General features: G+C 34.8%; 1 protein-coding gene across 2 annotated transcripts in view; it reads left to right on the top strand.

Annotated features, from left to right (window-relative positions):
- The first annotated feature begins 9,282 nt into the window (after positions 1–9,282).
- Pu (GTP cyclohydrolase punch) overlaps positions 9,283–16,464 on the top strand; it is a 55,400-nt gene continuing 48,218 nt past the window's right edge. The window contains exon 1 of one of the 2 annotated variants that reach the window (XM_074170164.1): positions 9,283–9,304. In XM_074170164.1, coding sequence (XP_074026265.1) covers positions 9,298–9,304 — 7 coding nt within the window. In that variant the 5' untranslated portion in view covers positions 9,283–9,297. Of the gene's footprint in view, positions 9,305–9,762; positions 9,917–16,464 lie in introns of those variants that run through there. The other variant, XM_074170157.1, reaches the window with a different exon arrangement.

The raw sequence follows: 16,464 nt of genomic DNA, 5'->3' as shown, positions 1-16,464 counted from the left end.
TGCCTCAGATCTTCGTATCAGAACGTTGTAGTGAATTCAAAATACTTTAAAGTAATTCTTTAGACTTCCTGCAGAACTAGGTTCCCCTCGCACTCAGAATGTAACGACTGAACAAACAACCCTAGAGAAAGAAAGTATTGACTCCAAAAACTTAATTTTACATTCAATGTTCTATATTAGTATATTAAATCTGATGGAGTTCAAAACATGAATATTTTTCAACAACATTATTTCCAAGTTCCGACCTTCTGTCATCTTCACCCTCAATCTAAACTAACCTCATATACAGAGAGTCAAAATCATGCAGGAAAATGTTTTTCGGTACCAATCCCATTGGCTTCAAGTACGATACAAGAATGTGAAAATTATCTGCTTTTCCTGCTATCTCAAGATTGAAGTTGTATATGTCGAAACATTTCTTGAGTCGATATCGACTTTCCCATTCAGCGTTTTGTTGTTGTAATGAAAATTATTCATTGAAGATGTACATATAAAGTAAGCACTCGATGTAATACCATGATATAAGTTCCCATCAACATTTCTTTCCGGGAAACACTGAGGAATGCCATTTTTCAACTAATAGTTTTGGACCAATTTTTTTCAACGATAAAATCGTATTCAATTATTTTTATGATCATTTGTTATACCATTTTGTCCTTTGCACAAATGCATCTACCTCCAAATTGTCTGCTGAATACCGTGTCAGAGTCAGAGCTTCTTCATCCGCCGATTCCAAAGAAACAGGTGCTAGTGGTCAATTGGTATTTTAGTATTATATGAAAAATATTTTAGTGAATTTTATTAAAGTCCATATTTAACGCCAAAGAAGTCTGAAATATCCAATTGCCGTTCTCTAAGGCATTTATTTTTTGAACCAAGGTTTGTTAAGGATGTACTGGTGGAGAGACGGTCTATGGTGAATCAAAAGTATACCTATTGATTCAATCCCGTTAAACCCCCCCCCATTAACCCTCTCTCCACCAGTACATTCTTGACAAGTGAAATTGGGTCACAAAAACATCGAGAAATATAAGAGTATGATGATTTACAGTAACCATCATGACAGTAAAACAAGTGGTTTGTCTATTGATATTTGGTAGGTTTTTCTTGTTCCTTTAAAGTATAGACTAATCTCGAACTCTCTGTCAACCAAAAGGAAATACCTATTTTGTCAGACAGATGGAATGATGAGTTTGATGTTAGGTACTTCAATGAAGTTTGTTGTTTTTAGGCGACATTGTCGAGAAGTAATATCAATGTGGATTTTACATCGGGATGACTAGGAGGTGTGTTTCCCTAAAAGTAAATTATGGAATGGAATGTAAGTTGTTGACGCAAATTTGCTTTCTCTGTTACTATTCAACCTTCAGCTTGTGTTAGTAGTGGAATTTGAACTAAGACTAGACGCTTTTTCACCAGATGAATCTTTTGGTTGAGCAAAAAGCTTATTCCCAAATCTCTGTCGGTAGGAGAAATTTTGATGAAGTATTTTTCATCAATATCAATACCACCAAACCTCAACACGAGTCCGGTGGACGAGTAGTTTTATTCATTACTAGTTTCTCGATTTACTCCAGTCATTTAAGCTTAAATTAGGTGAGAATCTCGGAATTCGAGATACCCAGCTATAAGTCTGTAAATACTTATATATTGACACCCTCAAAGTTGTCTTGAAACCTACATATGGTAGGGTGTACGCAACTATTAAATTTCAAGGTCAAAGGACACAAAAATCGTTTTTTGCGCTTTTTTGTAAATACCTCGGTCATAAAATCACTTCAGGTCAACCGGTGCCTCCGGTCGAAAATGCGCCATATATAGTTGATGAACAAAGTCTCATGAAAACCATGAAAACCGAAGGAGGAGTATCTCGTGGTCGAAGTATGAAAGAAAGTGTTTTGTGTAAATGGGTATATGCTATGTACGCCACAAATACTATTTGTGAGGAAATGGAGAAGTTCTGTAATATCTCCTTGGAGTCGACCAAGCAACATGTAGATTCCAGAGACTCAAGAGTGAAAAAAGACAATGCTGACGTAAATATACTATTTGATGAACTCCATGATCCTTTTCCAAATACTACGCAGTTAATATCGATAGCTTCTGGAATTGTTGGAAATTAGCAAATTAACTGCCACAGAGCTTACGAAATTGGATTAGAGTCTATGAAGAAGATCACCGGCCTATCATTTAATGAAATAAAGTTGAAACGTTCCAAAAAAGTAATACCGCTTTCCAGTGTTAACAAATGTGTAAAAATAAATGATTGTAAAGTTTCAGTGGACCCATTATTACTCTTCCAAAGAATTACTGTCAGCAAACAATTTGAAAGTAATCTTGAAGAATATTTTCAATATGAATTGAGTCCGTATCCAACAGCTCTATTTGATAATGATGGCATGAGAAAAACAACAAATTCGTCATTGTATGTCAACATGAGCCCAATTGATTTTGTTCTCAATGAAAATAATGTGACGTTCATTATTGATGGCGGATTTCTGCTTCATCATGTTGTATGGAGCAGAGAAGATACTTTTTCTATTACTTTTGATAAATACATGAATTATTCACAAAGGCATTACAGTTCCAAAATAATTGTTATATTTGACGGATATTCAGACTACAGTGAGAACGTAAAAGCTATGGAGCAGCAGAGATGAACTGCTGCACTTTCAAAAACATATGAAGTCTGTTTCGTTGAAACAATGGTTGTACCAGTTACTCAAGAAAAATTCTTATCGAATAGAAATAACAAAGATATGCTCGTCAATATGTTAATTGAAAAATTACAAGCTACAAATATTACTACTAAACAAGCCAGAGATGATGCGGATGTTCTTATTGTTGAAACTGCAATAGAAGAATCAAAGTCTGAAAAAACTGCAGTTATAATAGGGCAATATGGGGTTGGAGCCTATCATGACAATTTTATCACCTGCTCCAGAAGATTTGCTAAATACAATTTTCTGCAACTGCAAGAGTGGTTGTGATTCACGATGCGGATGCAGGAAAGCAGGCTTGCAATGCTCTTTAGCTTGTGGCCAATGAAATGGGCAAGCTTGTCTCAATGCTCTACCATATCAGAGCGACATTAACGAAGATGGGACCTTTGACCCCGAAATCATGGAAGAACTTGAGACAAATGTCGTTGAAGACGATAAAGAAGACCAGTTTAAAATTACCAGCAGCCGGAAGACGACGATGAAGAGGAAGAAGATCATTAAAATTATAAATTGTTGTTTTTGTACCCTCTATTCCATTTTTTACTTTTAATAAAAATAAATGTATTGATTCATGATTCATTTAATTTTTTTTCATCATGTAAGAAGTTATTAATTAGGTTAAAATTCAAATATAATTCCTACATTTTCATTAACAATTCTGCAATTACATACATGGGCAGGTGTGTGTTGTTAAATACATTAATACTGAATAAAAAGTGGATAGGTTAGGAAAAAAATTATAAAATATAATATAATAGTTTATAAAAATTGACAAATATTTATAATCATTGATTCATCGATAGTTCATCAACTATATATGGCGCGTTTTCGACCGGAGGCACCGGTTGAACTGAAGTGATCCTGTGACCGCGCGCTCTCCGCCCTCTATCTCGAAAACGGTTCACCGTATGAAAACTTTTTTTTTAAATTTGTAGAGAATTTTGTATTCTACAATATTGATAATAATTACAAATAGCAAAAAACCCATAGGAAATGAGATATTTACAAAAAAAGCGAAAAAAAACGAGTTTTGTGACCTTTGACCTTCAAATTTGATAGTTGCGTACACCCTACCATATGTAGGTTTTGAGACAACTTTTAGGGTGTCAATATACAAGTATTTACAGACTTACAGCTGGGTATCTCGAATTCCGAGGTGAACTTACTATAATGACTGGACTAATTCGTATTGCTCAAAAATTACAAAGAGAAAATATTAAGGTCGGGTGGTATTCATAAAGATTATTTCCTGAAATATTCTCAGCTGAACGCATTGATATAAGAACAAAATATCAATTCTCAAATAAACAAACTTTATAAACCGAATGACACAAAAAATCAGCAAGAACATTTGTTTTTGAAAGTACAATGTTCGAATATATGGACAGAGTACGTAAATGACTAACCTCGTATTTAACAATAATCAACCTATTGTCTACTATATAAAATGATTTGAAATCCCTGAAACAAGTAAAAAATAATTAAAAAAGAATAGTTGAAAATAACAATTATATTAAGCAACAATAAACCTGAAATGAAATGATAGTGAAATAACCTACAAGTAAAAATATAATAATTGAATAAATAAAAATTAAAGGAATTCAAAAAGAAAATAATAAAAAAATAAAAAAGTGTAGAGATTCCAAGTCACGTTAGTTCACGACGTTTCGATTGTTGGTATCTACAATCGTCTTCGGGTGATGACTGGACTGATTCCTCCGAGAGATGACTATTTTATAGGTCGTTGAAATACTTTCACTTTCTCTACTTTCCATTTTCCGCTTCACTGATTCCGTGAGAGATGACCGTTTTGGAGGGAGTTGGTCATTTTTCGTTTGATGATGGGTTTCCATATGTTTCGTATATCTACGCTGGCCTGGCTGAATACGTTGTTGGACAACATGTATGCCGCTTCCTTAAATTTTCTCCTGAACCAATGTTCCTCTCTGTGCAAGATCTCAGCTTGGGACCACTCGATGTTGTGTTGATGGGTCCAAACATGGTCTGCTATTCCTGATTTGCTGGTTTCTCCTCGCTGTGTGTGCTTCTTGTGCTCGGCAATGCGAACATTCAATGGCCTCTTAGTTTCACCAATATAGGATTTTCCGCACTCACAGGGTATCCGGTAAATGCAATTCTTGGAATCGCAGTCCGCGTTTGGGGGCCTAGTTTTCGTGAGGCTGCTACGGATAGTGTTACCGGATCTGAAACAGGTTCTAATGTTGTACTTGGAACCATTTCTTCTTATCCTCTCCGATAATCCTCTGATGTAGGGAAGTGCAAGCACTGGTTGTGACGGCTTCTCTTCCTTGCGAGGCTCCTGCTGTCTTTTAGCCAAAGTCTTTTCTACCATCGCTTTGGAGTATCCATTCCGCTGAAGATCATTTTTGATGATGTCTAGTTCCTTCTCGAGACCTTCCTTTGTATTACAGAGCCCAAAAGCACGGTCTAATAGAGTCTTGATGATTCCTCTTTTTGTCGATTGATGGTGGTTGGATTCGTGGTTCAGATATTGTCCCGTATGAGTGGGTTTTCGGTATACAGATGTTTCCCACTTAGTGTCGGTCCTCTTCACCAAAACGTCTAAGAATGGCAATTCATTGTGGATTTCCTTCTCCATTGTGAAAGTGATGGAAGGTCTCACGCTGTTGATGTGTTTCAGAAAGGCGTCTAGTTCAGTATTCCCATGATTCCATATTATGAAGGTGTCGTCAACATATCTCAATCAGACTCGAGGTTTCTTGTGGGCTTCTTCAATGGCCAGAGTTTCAAACCACTCCATATATATGTTGGCTATGACTGGTGAAAGTGGCGATCCCATTGGCAGTCCCTCATCTTGTGTAAAGAATTCGTCTTTCAGTTGGAAATAACAGTTTCGTACACAGCATCCTAGTAATTCCATAATTACTTCTATAAGTAGATTCGTTCTCTCTTTCAGGTTCCCGTCTTCGGATAGCTTTCTCTGTATGATTTGGAGTGCTTCTTCGACCGGAACGTTGGTGTAAAGGCTTTCCACGTTGAAACTAATTAGTTGATCTTCTTGTGTGACTTCAATTGACCCTAGTAGTTCGACAAAATGTCTTGAATTCTCCACAAAAGACGATGTTTTTCCTTGTAATGGTTGTATTAAGGGAAGTAAAAATCTAGACAAGTTTTTGAGTAGCCGAATCTCTGGAGCTGATGATCGGTCTAAGCGGAACGTCCTTCTTGTGGATTTTGGGTAGACCATACAAGTGAGGGGGCTTACTGTGGTGCGGTGTTAGCCATGATCTTTCCTTGTCCGAAAAATAGACTTGGTGTTTTTTCAAAATCTGGTACAACTTCCTTTCGATTGATGCAGTAGGGTCCCGTACGATCTTTGTGTATCGTCCCTTCTGCAGAACCTCTTCGATCTTCTGTTCGTAGAGAACGGTGTCCATTACCACAGTAGCGTTTCCTTTATCTGCAGGTAGGATCTTAATGGTGTTGTCTCTACGTAGGCCGTTCAGAGCTCTACGTTCTTCCTTGCTGATGTTAGATGTTGGAACTGGTTCTCGATCCAACTGTTCTCTAATTTTCCATCTGAACTCTTCTGCCTCGGTCTGGTCAATGAGGGAACTGGTGGATTCCACTGCAGTAATTATCTCCAAAGTGGGCACAGATGTTGGCGTAATGGCAAAATTCAGGCCTTTCCTCAACAAGGATTCCTCTATTCCCGTGAGCGGGCGGGAACTCATGTTGATGACGTTGGTGGCTTCATAGTTGTCCTGTTTTCGGTCTGTATTTGGGCATTGTTTCCTCACTAACTTCCCCCACTTTCTGTTGTGGGTATTCTCCATGTCTTGGCGGATCTTCAAGCACGTCCTTTCAACCTTGGCAAAGATTGGTCCATGATCATCTTCCAATGTCTCTCTTCTTATTTCTTCGAATCGTTCTGTGGCATCCTGCAGCAAAGTTGATCTCTTCCAACGGTGATAATTGATTTGAGACCTTATCAGTGCTCGGCTGGCGCGTTCCAATATGCGTTTAGCTCTCTCTCCAGGGATTGGCGATTTCAGTAGAAAACCTTTGGGGATGATGTTATTGTCTCTGGCTCTGCACAGAAAACTGAGGTGAGTTTCTTCCTTTGTAAGCTTGACCATAGTCTTCTCATATCCTCGGAATAAGTCGCTGGTTCCGGGTCCGTACCGGGTATTCAACGTTTGTTTGAAGGTGATTGACAATGTTTCGTGATGAATTTCACTAGTTCGGACTTCCATTGTCTACTAAAAATGATTTGAAATCCCTGAAACAAGTAAAAAATAATTAAAAAACAATAGTTGAAAATAACAATTATATTAAGCAACAATAAACCTGAAATGAAATGATAGTGAAATAACCTACAAGTAAAAATATAACATGGACATGGAAAGTAGAGAAAGTGAAAGTATTTCAACGACCTATAAAATAGCCATCTCTCGGAGGAATCAGTCCAGTCATCACCCGAAGACGATTGTAGATACCAACAATCGAAACGTCGTGAACTAACGTGACTTGGAATCTCTACACTTTTTTATTTTTTTATTATTTTCATTTTGAATTCCTTTAATTTTTATTTATTCAATTATTATATTTTTACTTGTAGGTTATTTCACTATCATTTCATTTCAGGTTTATTGTTGCTTAATATAATTGTTATTTTCAACTATTCTTTTTTAATTATTTTTTATTCGTTTCAGGGATTTCAAATCATTTTATATAGTAGACAATGGAAGTCTGAACTAGTGAAATTCATCACGAAACATTGTCAATCACCTTCAAACAAATAATCAACCTACTTGCATCATCAATACGTAGCGCATTCTTTTCGATTTTATTCAAATTCAGAATTATCTTTCCATTCAAATTGAAAATGTCTTATTGTGATTATGTGGATTATGATCTTGAGTTTTCTAGATACTGCATATTAATTGTTGGTATTCAAAGAGGGGTTTGAATTGAAGGTTTGTTATCTTATTTTCGTGGGGTTATGTGAATCAGTGAAGTGTTGCAATTCATTTTTCATATCGGTCTCTTGTATCTATTTATTGTGTTGGTAAATTTCATTTGATTGATTTACATATTGATTATTTTTTTTCAGTATAGTTAGAGTCTAGTTACTGTCATAATCATAATATCAAATTAAACCTGTGAATTTCTGTAGAAGCATTTGGACAAAGTTTTAATATTCAGTCACATGTATGTTCAAATATTCGATACCATTGGTTCAATTTGATTAGGACAGTGACAGTGATTGAATTTATGAAAATGATACATTCACAAGGTCTCTAGAATCAGGTAAGATTCAAGAATAATTGCAAATAAATGTTAATTTCATGGCTGTTAGTTTTATCGCTCTTGGGAAGAAGTGTTTTATCGCTGTAAAACTCTGTTTTGGTGGCCTAGCCTTCAATGCTTTCATCATTTTATCAGTTTAAGGAACATAATCATCAGAATCAATATTTTCTATTATTTCCAGTTCATTATCAATAATAACTTTATTCGAGAACAAATGTTCGAAATGGTCCCTATTTGGTCTCATACGTAATAATTCTAAATAAAAAATAGATAAATATCAAAGATAAAATGTAGGGTATAGTCACTAACATAAAGGAAATACATAACAAATAATATGTATTAAAAAACCCGGTAGTTTACCATAGGAACAATAACAGGTTGTAGTTGGGCCACTAGCATATACTAACGCTAACATAGAAGTAAAATTTATTCATAATAAACTCCTGAGGACGCTAACTTCGTTATCGAAACGCGCGTCGGGAGACTGTTATTTTGTTTTGGTGTTGGGAAGGTGTTTTCAGTAAATTTAGAGACATGTGTTAGGAATCACACGTTAAAAGGTAAGACCTCGTTAGTGCTTAGCTCGCACAAGTTTCTCAACTTCTGACAGCTGATTAACGGAAAAACATATTTTAAACAGATTTTTTTTAAATCAGATGTACGTTCAGGTGTAACATAATTGGGATGTATTTTACTAGAGTATAACAGGATTTTTTTTGTTTTCTGGTTGAAAATTATTTCCTTTTTGTCCCCAGATTCGATAATAACAAAAATATATATAATTTTTGTACTTTTTGATTCTTTATAATTTGAATTACGAACGGAGTTAGAGAAAAATTATGTTGAATGGATGGAGTGAAAATAATTCTTCATAATTTTGAGCGAGTTATAACTCGCTCAGAAAATGACACAGTGTTTCGAAATACCTGGTACCATTAAAAGCTAGAGTTGTGTAAATTGTGGAATATAATTTTCATCATTTCCATTCAATTAAAATGAATTTACACATATTAGAAGCCGAAACTGTAGAACAAAAACTATGTTTTTGAATGCAAAACAAACAATATAATAGCTTACTTTGACTTTTTTCCATTTTTGATGCTGCAATACAGATATGTGATTACGCCAACTCGGTTTATGAAGCGGGCGTCAAGAAGAGTGTTGCAGTTCTGTTTTGTGAGATCAGTGTTTATGTTCGGTTCATTCCAGAGGTTCCAATTCGATTTTCAGTTAAATAAGGACAATCATTGTATTAGTTGTGAAGATCGTCAATAATTATATGCAGAGTAAGTATAATAAATAAATTATCTAATTATATTCTAATCAACAATCAATACTTCAGTTAATACCTTGTTAAATAGCATACCAATGATAATGAAAGTGAAAGGAAAAATTCCATTCAGTGAAATAATTATAACTTTTTACCTATTTTCCATACCGACTTAATTGTTTGAATTGTCTCATAAAAAAACAAACTTTCCGCTGGAGGATTGACTAACAGCGAATACGAATCCGCAGGAAAATCCCTGTTTGAAATACCTCGAAAACGAAATAAAAAAATTGTAATCATTCAAATTTAACCATACTGTATCGGGCCACTGTGCACTGAACTGGACCAAAATCAGCACCGGATAGACCGAGAGGATATAAAAAGCAAGGATAATTATAAGAAATTAGAAAAGGGAGGAGTCAACCAATGTCGTGACGTCACATTTGGCAAGTAATATAATAAAGTGGTCAGCATTTGTGGGGTCAGTAAATGAGGTTTTTGCATATAATTTTCATATCCCCATTATACAGTTTCGGGAGTAGAATTCGGTGATTGACTAGTGCCAAAATGAAGGAAATTAATGGAATCCATATCAATGAAAACGAACGGACAGAATTATGCAAAAAAGGTGAGAAATAGAATAAAATTGAAACGGAGTGAAAACAATTATTAAGTTAAGAGCTTAATTTCATAATTCTTGAATTTTCAAATGACCGCAGAAGCAAGCCATGAATTCTCAAGTCAAATAATTTTATAGTTGATTGAAAATGTAAAGTTACTATATCTTCCTTAAAAATGCTAATCTAGAAACATCCACTATTATTTAAATATGATCATTGGAGTATTGTCTAGAATGAAGTGAGTTCCAAAGCACAAAAAAGAAAAAAAAAACAAATCACAATATTATATTTCGTTATCGGAGAAGGATTTCAGTTAGCATAATTTAAGGCTAATATTTTGAGTAGTATAATAAAATATTGAAAACTAAATACATTGTATGAATATGTGAGTCATTTCTTTGGATACTTTGGATTTTTTAATCTCGATTATACTTTTTACTAAATATCTGCCATAGCGACTTTCAAAATTATAATTAAAGGAATATCAACTAACAACAATATTGTTGTAAATAAGAACTCACAATGTTTTATAAAGTAATTCTATTCGACAATAATATTCATTCACTTATTTTTATCAAAATCTTCTGACATGATAGACAGAACCTCCTTCTTAAATTTGCCTTAATGAAAAAGTAGTCAACAACACGTAGCTATAGCTTTATTGGTCAAAAATCAACTTATTAAAATATTGTTGTTTTGAAATGAATAATAATCTTAAAATTATCAATTCGAAGAATATATTTTGATCGCGAAATGTAACATTTTTTTGCTGAATTTTTACTGAACAGTTAAAAAAATCCGCTAAAACCGCGGAACAACAAAGTTTTAAGTTTTTTGCACCGAATAGTATATGAGAACTATCAACCACGTTTTTCGATTTTTAAAAGCGGTTAATTTCTTGATTATAAAGCATGCTTTTTTAGTCAGTTGGATTTTTAACCAAATTCTACAGTCTCGATTCAGAAACCATATCATTCGTTCTTTAATTCTCTAATTTATTTTTCAATAAAAATGAAAGAAAAACTGATCATCTGAAGTTTCTAGTAATTTTGGTCACGATGTGAACGGTTACTTGTTTGTAAACAAATAATATGTAATGTTTACAGTAATAAAATGAAACATGGCATTAGTGAATGGTCAGATATCCATAATGAAGACTTTTCAGCCTGAATATTTCCGGAATCAATAAAAAAAACAAAAATTTCCGAAATTCATAACCAAAAATTTTCAGTTTTATGCCCACATGACATTCGTAACTTCAAAACCCCGAACACTTCAGCCTTCACCTCAACTCAATTAAATACTATTCAAATAATAATAAGATTCCCTATTGAGCAAATAATAAAAACAAAGTAATTCTGCCTAGCCCCTAAGTTACTTTTTCACTTATACACTTAACACCGAGAAGAGAAAATTATTCTCTCATATTTCCTTATTTTATAATAGGTTTATTCCAATGTCGATAGTATGTTTTCTAACCTGATTTAGTAGTGACCTCCATGCATGCAAACCTAACCTAATTTAAATTTGTTTTATATTATTTTCTTCTTATTTGTTAAACGGACAACGTACCATGTGTGCCAGCAACATCATTTGCGTGTGACAGACGTATAAAAAAACATGAAAATAGTAAATACAAGTACAGTCACAACTGTCGGTCGCTTGCCGGTCGGTTCGACGTGGGTACTTTGTTCACTCACTCAAATCGACCGCCGTTATGGTCGGTGGTTCAAGCTCCAGGCTGAAAGATCGATTTTTTACTTGCTATCGTCCAACCCGTGTTAGGAATCACACTTTTAAAGGTAAGACCTCGTTAGTCCTTAGCTCGCACAAGTTTCGACTTCAGAGGGTTGTCGTTCGTAGGGGTGCGACAGCTGGTTAACAGAAAAACAGATTTTAAACAGATTAATATATTTTCGTCGTTCCCCTGAAAACTTTTAGTCTTAAGTTTTTTTTGGTATTGTGAGCTGTCGACGGTATAGCAAAATCTTAAAACAAGCACTTCTCCCAATCACCAGAACTTCAATACTCTTCTCGACGCGCGTTTCTCCAACTTTGTTGGCGTTTTCATCTCCTGAAGACACCAAAAAGTTGGTGAAACGCCAACTTGATTTGTTAAAACGCACATCGAGAGGAGTGTTGAAGTTCTGGTGATTGAGAGTTGAAGAGAATCTGAATCCCTGCGGAACACCAGCAATTATGGTGAAGGTATCTTAGAATGAATTATCGAAGTCTACTTGTAGGAAACGGTTTCTAACAAAGCTAGTCAAACAAGATCTGGTAAGCCATAACATCAAGTTTGATTAGTAAACTTTTATGCCAGGTACGGTCAAAGGCTTTGGAAATATCTAACGCAATAACCCGGGACTTTCCGTGTTCATTATTGCACTGTTTCAAAGGTGAGTGACATATGATTGATTTTTGCTTCCGAATATTTCAGCAGTCTCTTAGAAATCAATTAACTATTTGGTGAAGTAGTCGAAGAGTGCATCCAGCTCACAGAAATTGCTTCCAGTTCGCTGTTTATTTTCATTTTCTTATTAGTCAGTGGGCTATACTTGAAGACAGGCAGTACACAAATATAAAGAAATGAATTTTATATGTTCAAGCCCGACTCGGATATACCTACACAGTAAGTTGAATGGATTGACGCCTATCAGAAAACAACTACTCCACTGGCTAATACCACGAACGGCGTTGAATTATATCTGACAGGTATCAGTGCAGGAATCTTCACAGAAAATTTCCTGCATATTTATGCAATTGGCAATACAGCTGAAAAAGTCGACCTTCAATTTTGGAACGGGCACACTTGCAGACCGGTTTCGGGCTCATTAGCCACTTGTCAGTGCAAGGTAGTGGCCATAATCGACCTAAATTCAATGATACTCCATAATTGAAAATCGAAATTTTTCCGCGTATTTCATTCCTCGAATTTCAATTATGGAGTATCATTGACTTTAGGTCGAAGATGGTCACTACCTTGCACTGACGAGTGGCTAAGGAACCCGAAACCGGTCTGCAAGTGTGCTAGTTCCAAAATTGAAGGTCGACTCTTCCAGTTGTATTACCAATTGCATATGCAGGAAATTTTCTGTGACGCCTGTCGGATATAATCCAACGCAGTTCGAGGTATTAGCCAGTGTAGTAGTTGTTTTCTGATAGGCGTCAGTCCATTCAACCCACTGTGTAGGTATATCCGAGACGGGCTTGAACATTTAAAGTTCATTTCTTCAGATTTAATTATTTTTACATTAGTATTTGTCAATTGACAACTCATTGTTGCCTTTCATGGCTTATCTTTTCATGAGCAGGTTTAAAATGGAAGCAATTGAGGAATTAGATTACATTCTATGGACTTGGATCTTATTCGTAGATGATGTATTTGCTTTATAACTCCTATTGAATTATATGCGAGCGCTTTCGACAGCTGGTAGTGATATCATCATCAAGGCTCTACTCAAATTGCAGTTGCGATATATATATATATATATATATATATATATATATATAATATATATATATATATATATATATATATATATATATATATATATATATATATATAAACAGAAGTAACAGAAGTTAATATCGGACATAGCACTCATGAAAGTGGCAAACCATAGACACGTGTTTCGGGCTTTTGGCCCATCATCAGTATGGTGCAGCCAAGTGTAAGGATGGGCAACACTTGGTTACCAAAAGATAGAAATACAAATGCACGGAGCCACCAACAGGAGCCAACCGCACATTTGTGGTTTCAGTTGATAGATCTTGTGTTCACAAGAAAACTATCAAAATCACCACGGAGGCAGCTATAGCTACCTGCGTGACATCCGGGTCCAGGAAATTATACAAATATGAAAGTTATTGAGTGTCTTGATATAGAAACAGAAGTTAATATCGGACATAGCACTCATGAAAGTGGCAAACCATAGACACGTGTTTCGGGCTTTTGTTTCATGAGTGCTATGTCCGATATTAACTTCTGTTTCTATATCAAGACACTCAATAACTTTCATATTTGTATATATATATATATATATATATATATATATATATATATATATATATATATACAAATATGAAAGTATATATATATATATATATATATATATATATATATATATATATATATATATTTTTCAGAAATAGAAAAATGAGAAAGTGACAAAGGTCCGATTTCAAGCAGCCTGCTGTTTACACTAATATGTAATAATTAAGTCAAAAGTCATAATTGGTGGTAGGTAATTGACATTATGAACAATAACAACATAACACAATAATTTATACTAGCAGATTTGATTTTTTTTTACGTATGTTCACATGGCACCTCAACCGATGTTACTAAAACCCATGTTAATGCCTATGTAAACACAATTCTCGTTGAACGGTATTAGTAGCGATTCAGTAACGCTAAACCTTTTGTTTTCAAAAGGTTTAGCGTTAGAGGATCAACGTGGTAAAACCGGAATTATTGTTTGAAGTATGCACTCTATGTTGCTAATTTTCTACAGTCTTTCAGAATCAATTAAATTACAATGATTGACAGTTGTGATAATCAGTGATGTTTATTATAGGACGGATACTAGTTCCATTCCTACTTCCGTAAAATATAGTTTATTTCCCGATGACGCTAACCAAGTTAGTGAAACGCGTGCAGAGAAGAATAACATAGTTAAGGTGCGTGGGAAATGTATTTATTGGATTAATTTCTGCATTTTAGGACAGTTTGTTTCCTTTGATCTTTCAACGACTGGTATTTTTTCGAAGGAGTGCGTGTAAAACATTTTCATGGTGTGAAACGAATTCAAACTCATTTCAATATACTACAGTATCTAACATAATACCTATATTATTTTGGGTTTAGCAGGGAGAACAAATGATAATAAAATTTAGTGACTCCCCTAAAAAGCTCCCCTTTTATACAGAAACAAGCATTTTACGTGAAATATTTTCAAGTAACAATTTTCGAAAGTTAGATCTTCAAACGATTTTCGTAACCTAGACCTTGCCGCTTGAGGTTATTTTTTTTTCATTTCATTAGATTGTACTGATTTCCGTCTTTCCGTTAGTGACAGCTCATTGAAATATTTTGAATGGGTCGAAAGTTCTCCTTCAAAGTTCAATTCTTTGGGCTTTGCTTTGACATTTTTTAAATTAATGATTTTAGTTTTTTCTTCAGATATCAATTACGTAACAATGCCATAAGCAAAATTTCTCAATTATAACAAGTAGAATGTACAAGAACTCAATCAAGGTCATTCAGATAGACCTACAGAGTTTTTTATAATCATGACTTAGTTGATTGGTGATAATAATTACCTTTTCAATATGTGCTTTTCTGAGTAATCTTCATACCATTTGAATGGTCATGTGAACGGGCACAGCAGTAGATACTGATATACATCAGTGCAAGGAAAGTCATCCACAAATACCCCAGTAATTAAATGTTTGAGCTGTGAATTTAGGGGTCTATATTGTAGGTTTATATTCTATTGTTGATAATCTCAGTGAAAAGAAATAACTTAAACTTCTTGATAATAATAATTGTAAACTCCACAATCACTCAGCTATTTGACGACGACAACGATGATCTACTTGAAGGATGTTTCCCCTTTCAACAAGATGGAACTTTTCCAAGTTGTGTTCTCCAGAGAATTAGGTACACATTTATTGTCAGTTCTAACGGTTCCGGATCTTTCTGGTTCAAAAGTAACAAGAATTATAAAAAATCAAATTTACTTGTTGAAATACTTTGCATCCCAGACCCCAATTGACACACGAAAAAATTCAACAAACAATATCTCTTAAATAACTAGATCAATTGCTATACTGCTATGCTATCGAGATAATTAACATATTCCTGAATATTTGAAAGGCGATCATCAATATGGTTTCCAGAAGCAAAAGACCAGCATGCGACCTCCTTATAAAAGTCACCCACCTTTGGCACAATCTAATAGATAAACACCATGAGTCTTGGGATGTTGCTCTTGATATTGACCACTGAACCAATTCCGAGCTGGTAGTCAGTGGCCGAATGGAACCTGAAATGCCAAACGTTTCGTCTGCTACTGCGGCAGATATCATCAGTTGACGACTGCAAAAATGAAGTTATATCTCGACACGGCCGACCAGTCCGGACTTTTTTGCTGAGGACAATATACCAGTCACACATGGAAGAAAATTTTGGTTAGAAGTAACAGTAACCAAGTGGAATAGAATGTTCGAATACTCAGATGTGACGGACAGCACAGCATCACGGTACAGAGTCCCACTAATTGTGTTGATTAATTTCAGTTCAATAAAATAAGAGGGGTTTGTTACTTGCGAAAAGCTCGATAACTATATTGTACACATTAAAAATCTGAAACAAAGATCTTCAAAGGGCAAAAAATTTACTAAAAAAATGTTCCTCTTCCAAAACAGTAGCACCCAGATTTAGGTATGGTTGAAAATTCGGATAAAAACGGCACGATGTCTAATTTGGTAACTTCATCAGAACATACTTTAATCCATTAGAAATTAATATTATGAAATGAAAAAAGGTAAT

The sequence above is a fragment of the Leptinotarsa decemlineata genome, unplaced genomic scaffold (genome assembly GCF_025532065.1).
Source record: "Leptinotarsa decemlineata unplaced genomic scaffold, Ldec_3_MD MMD2_P_RNA_scaffold_11, whole genome shotgun sequence".
Classification (NCBI taxonomy): Eukaryota; Metazoa; Arthropoda; class Insecta; order Coleoptera; family Chrysomelidae; genus Leptinotarsa; species Leptinotarsa decemlineata.
Note: the sequence above shows the minus strand (reverse complement) of the source record. Positions and strands in the feature narration are given on the sequence as shown.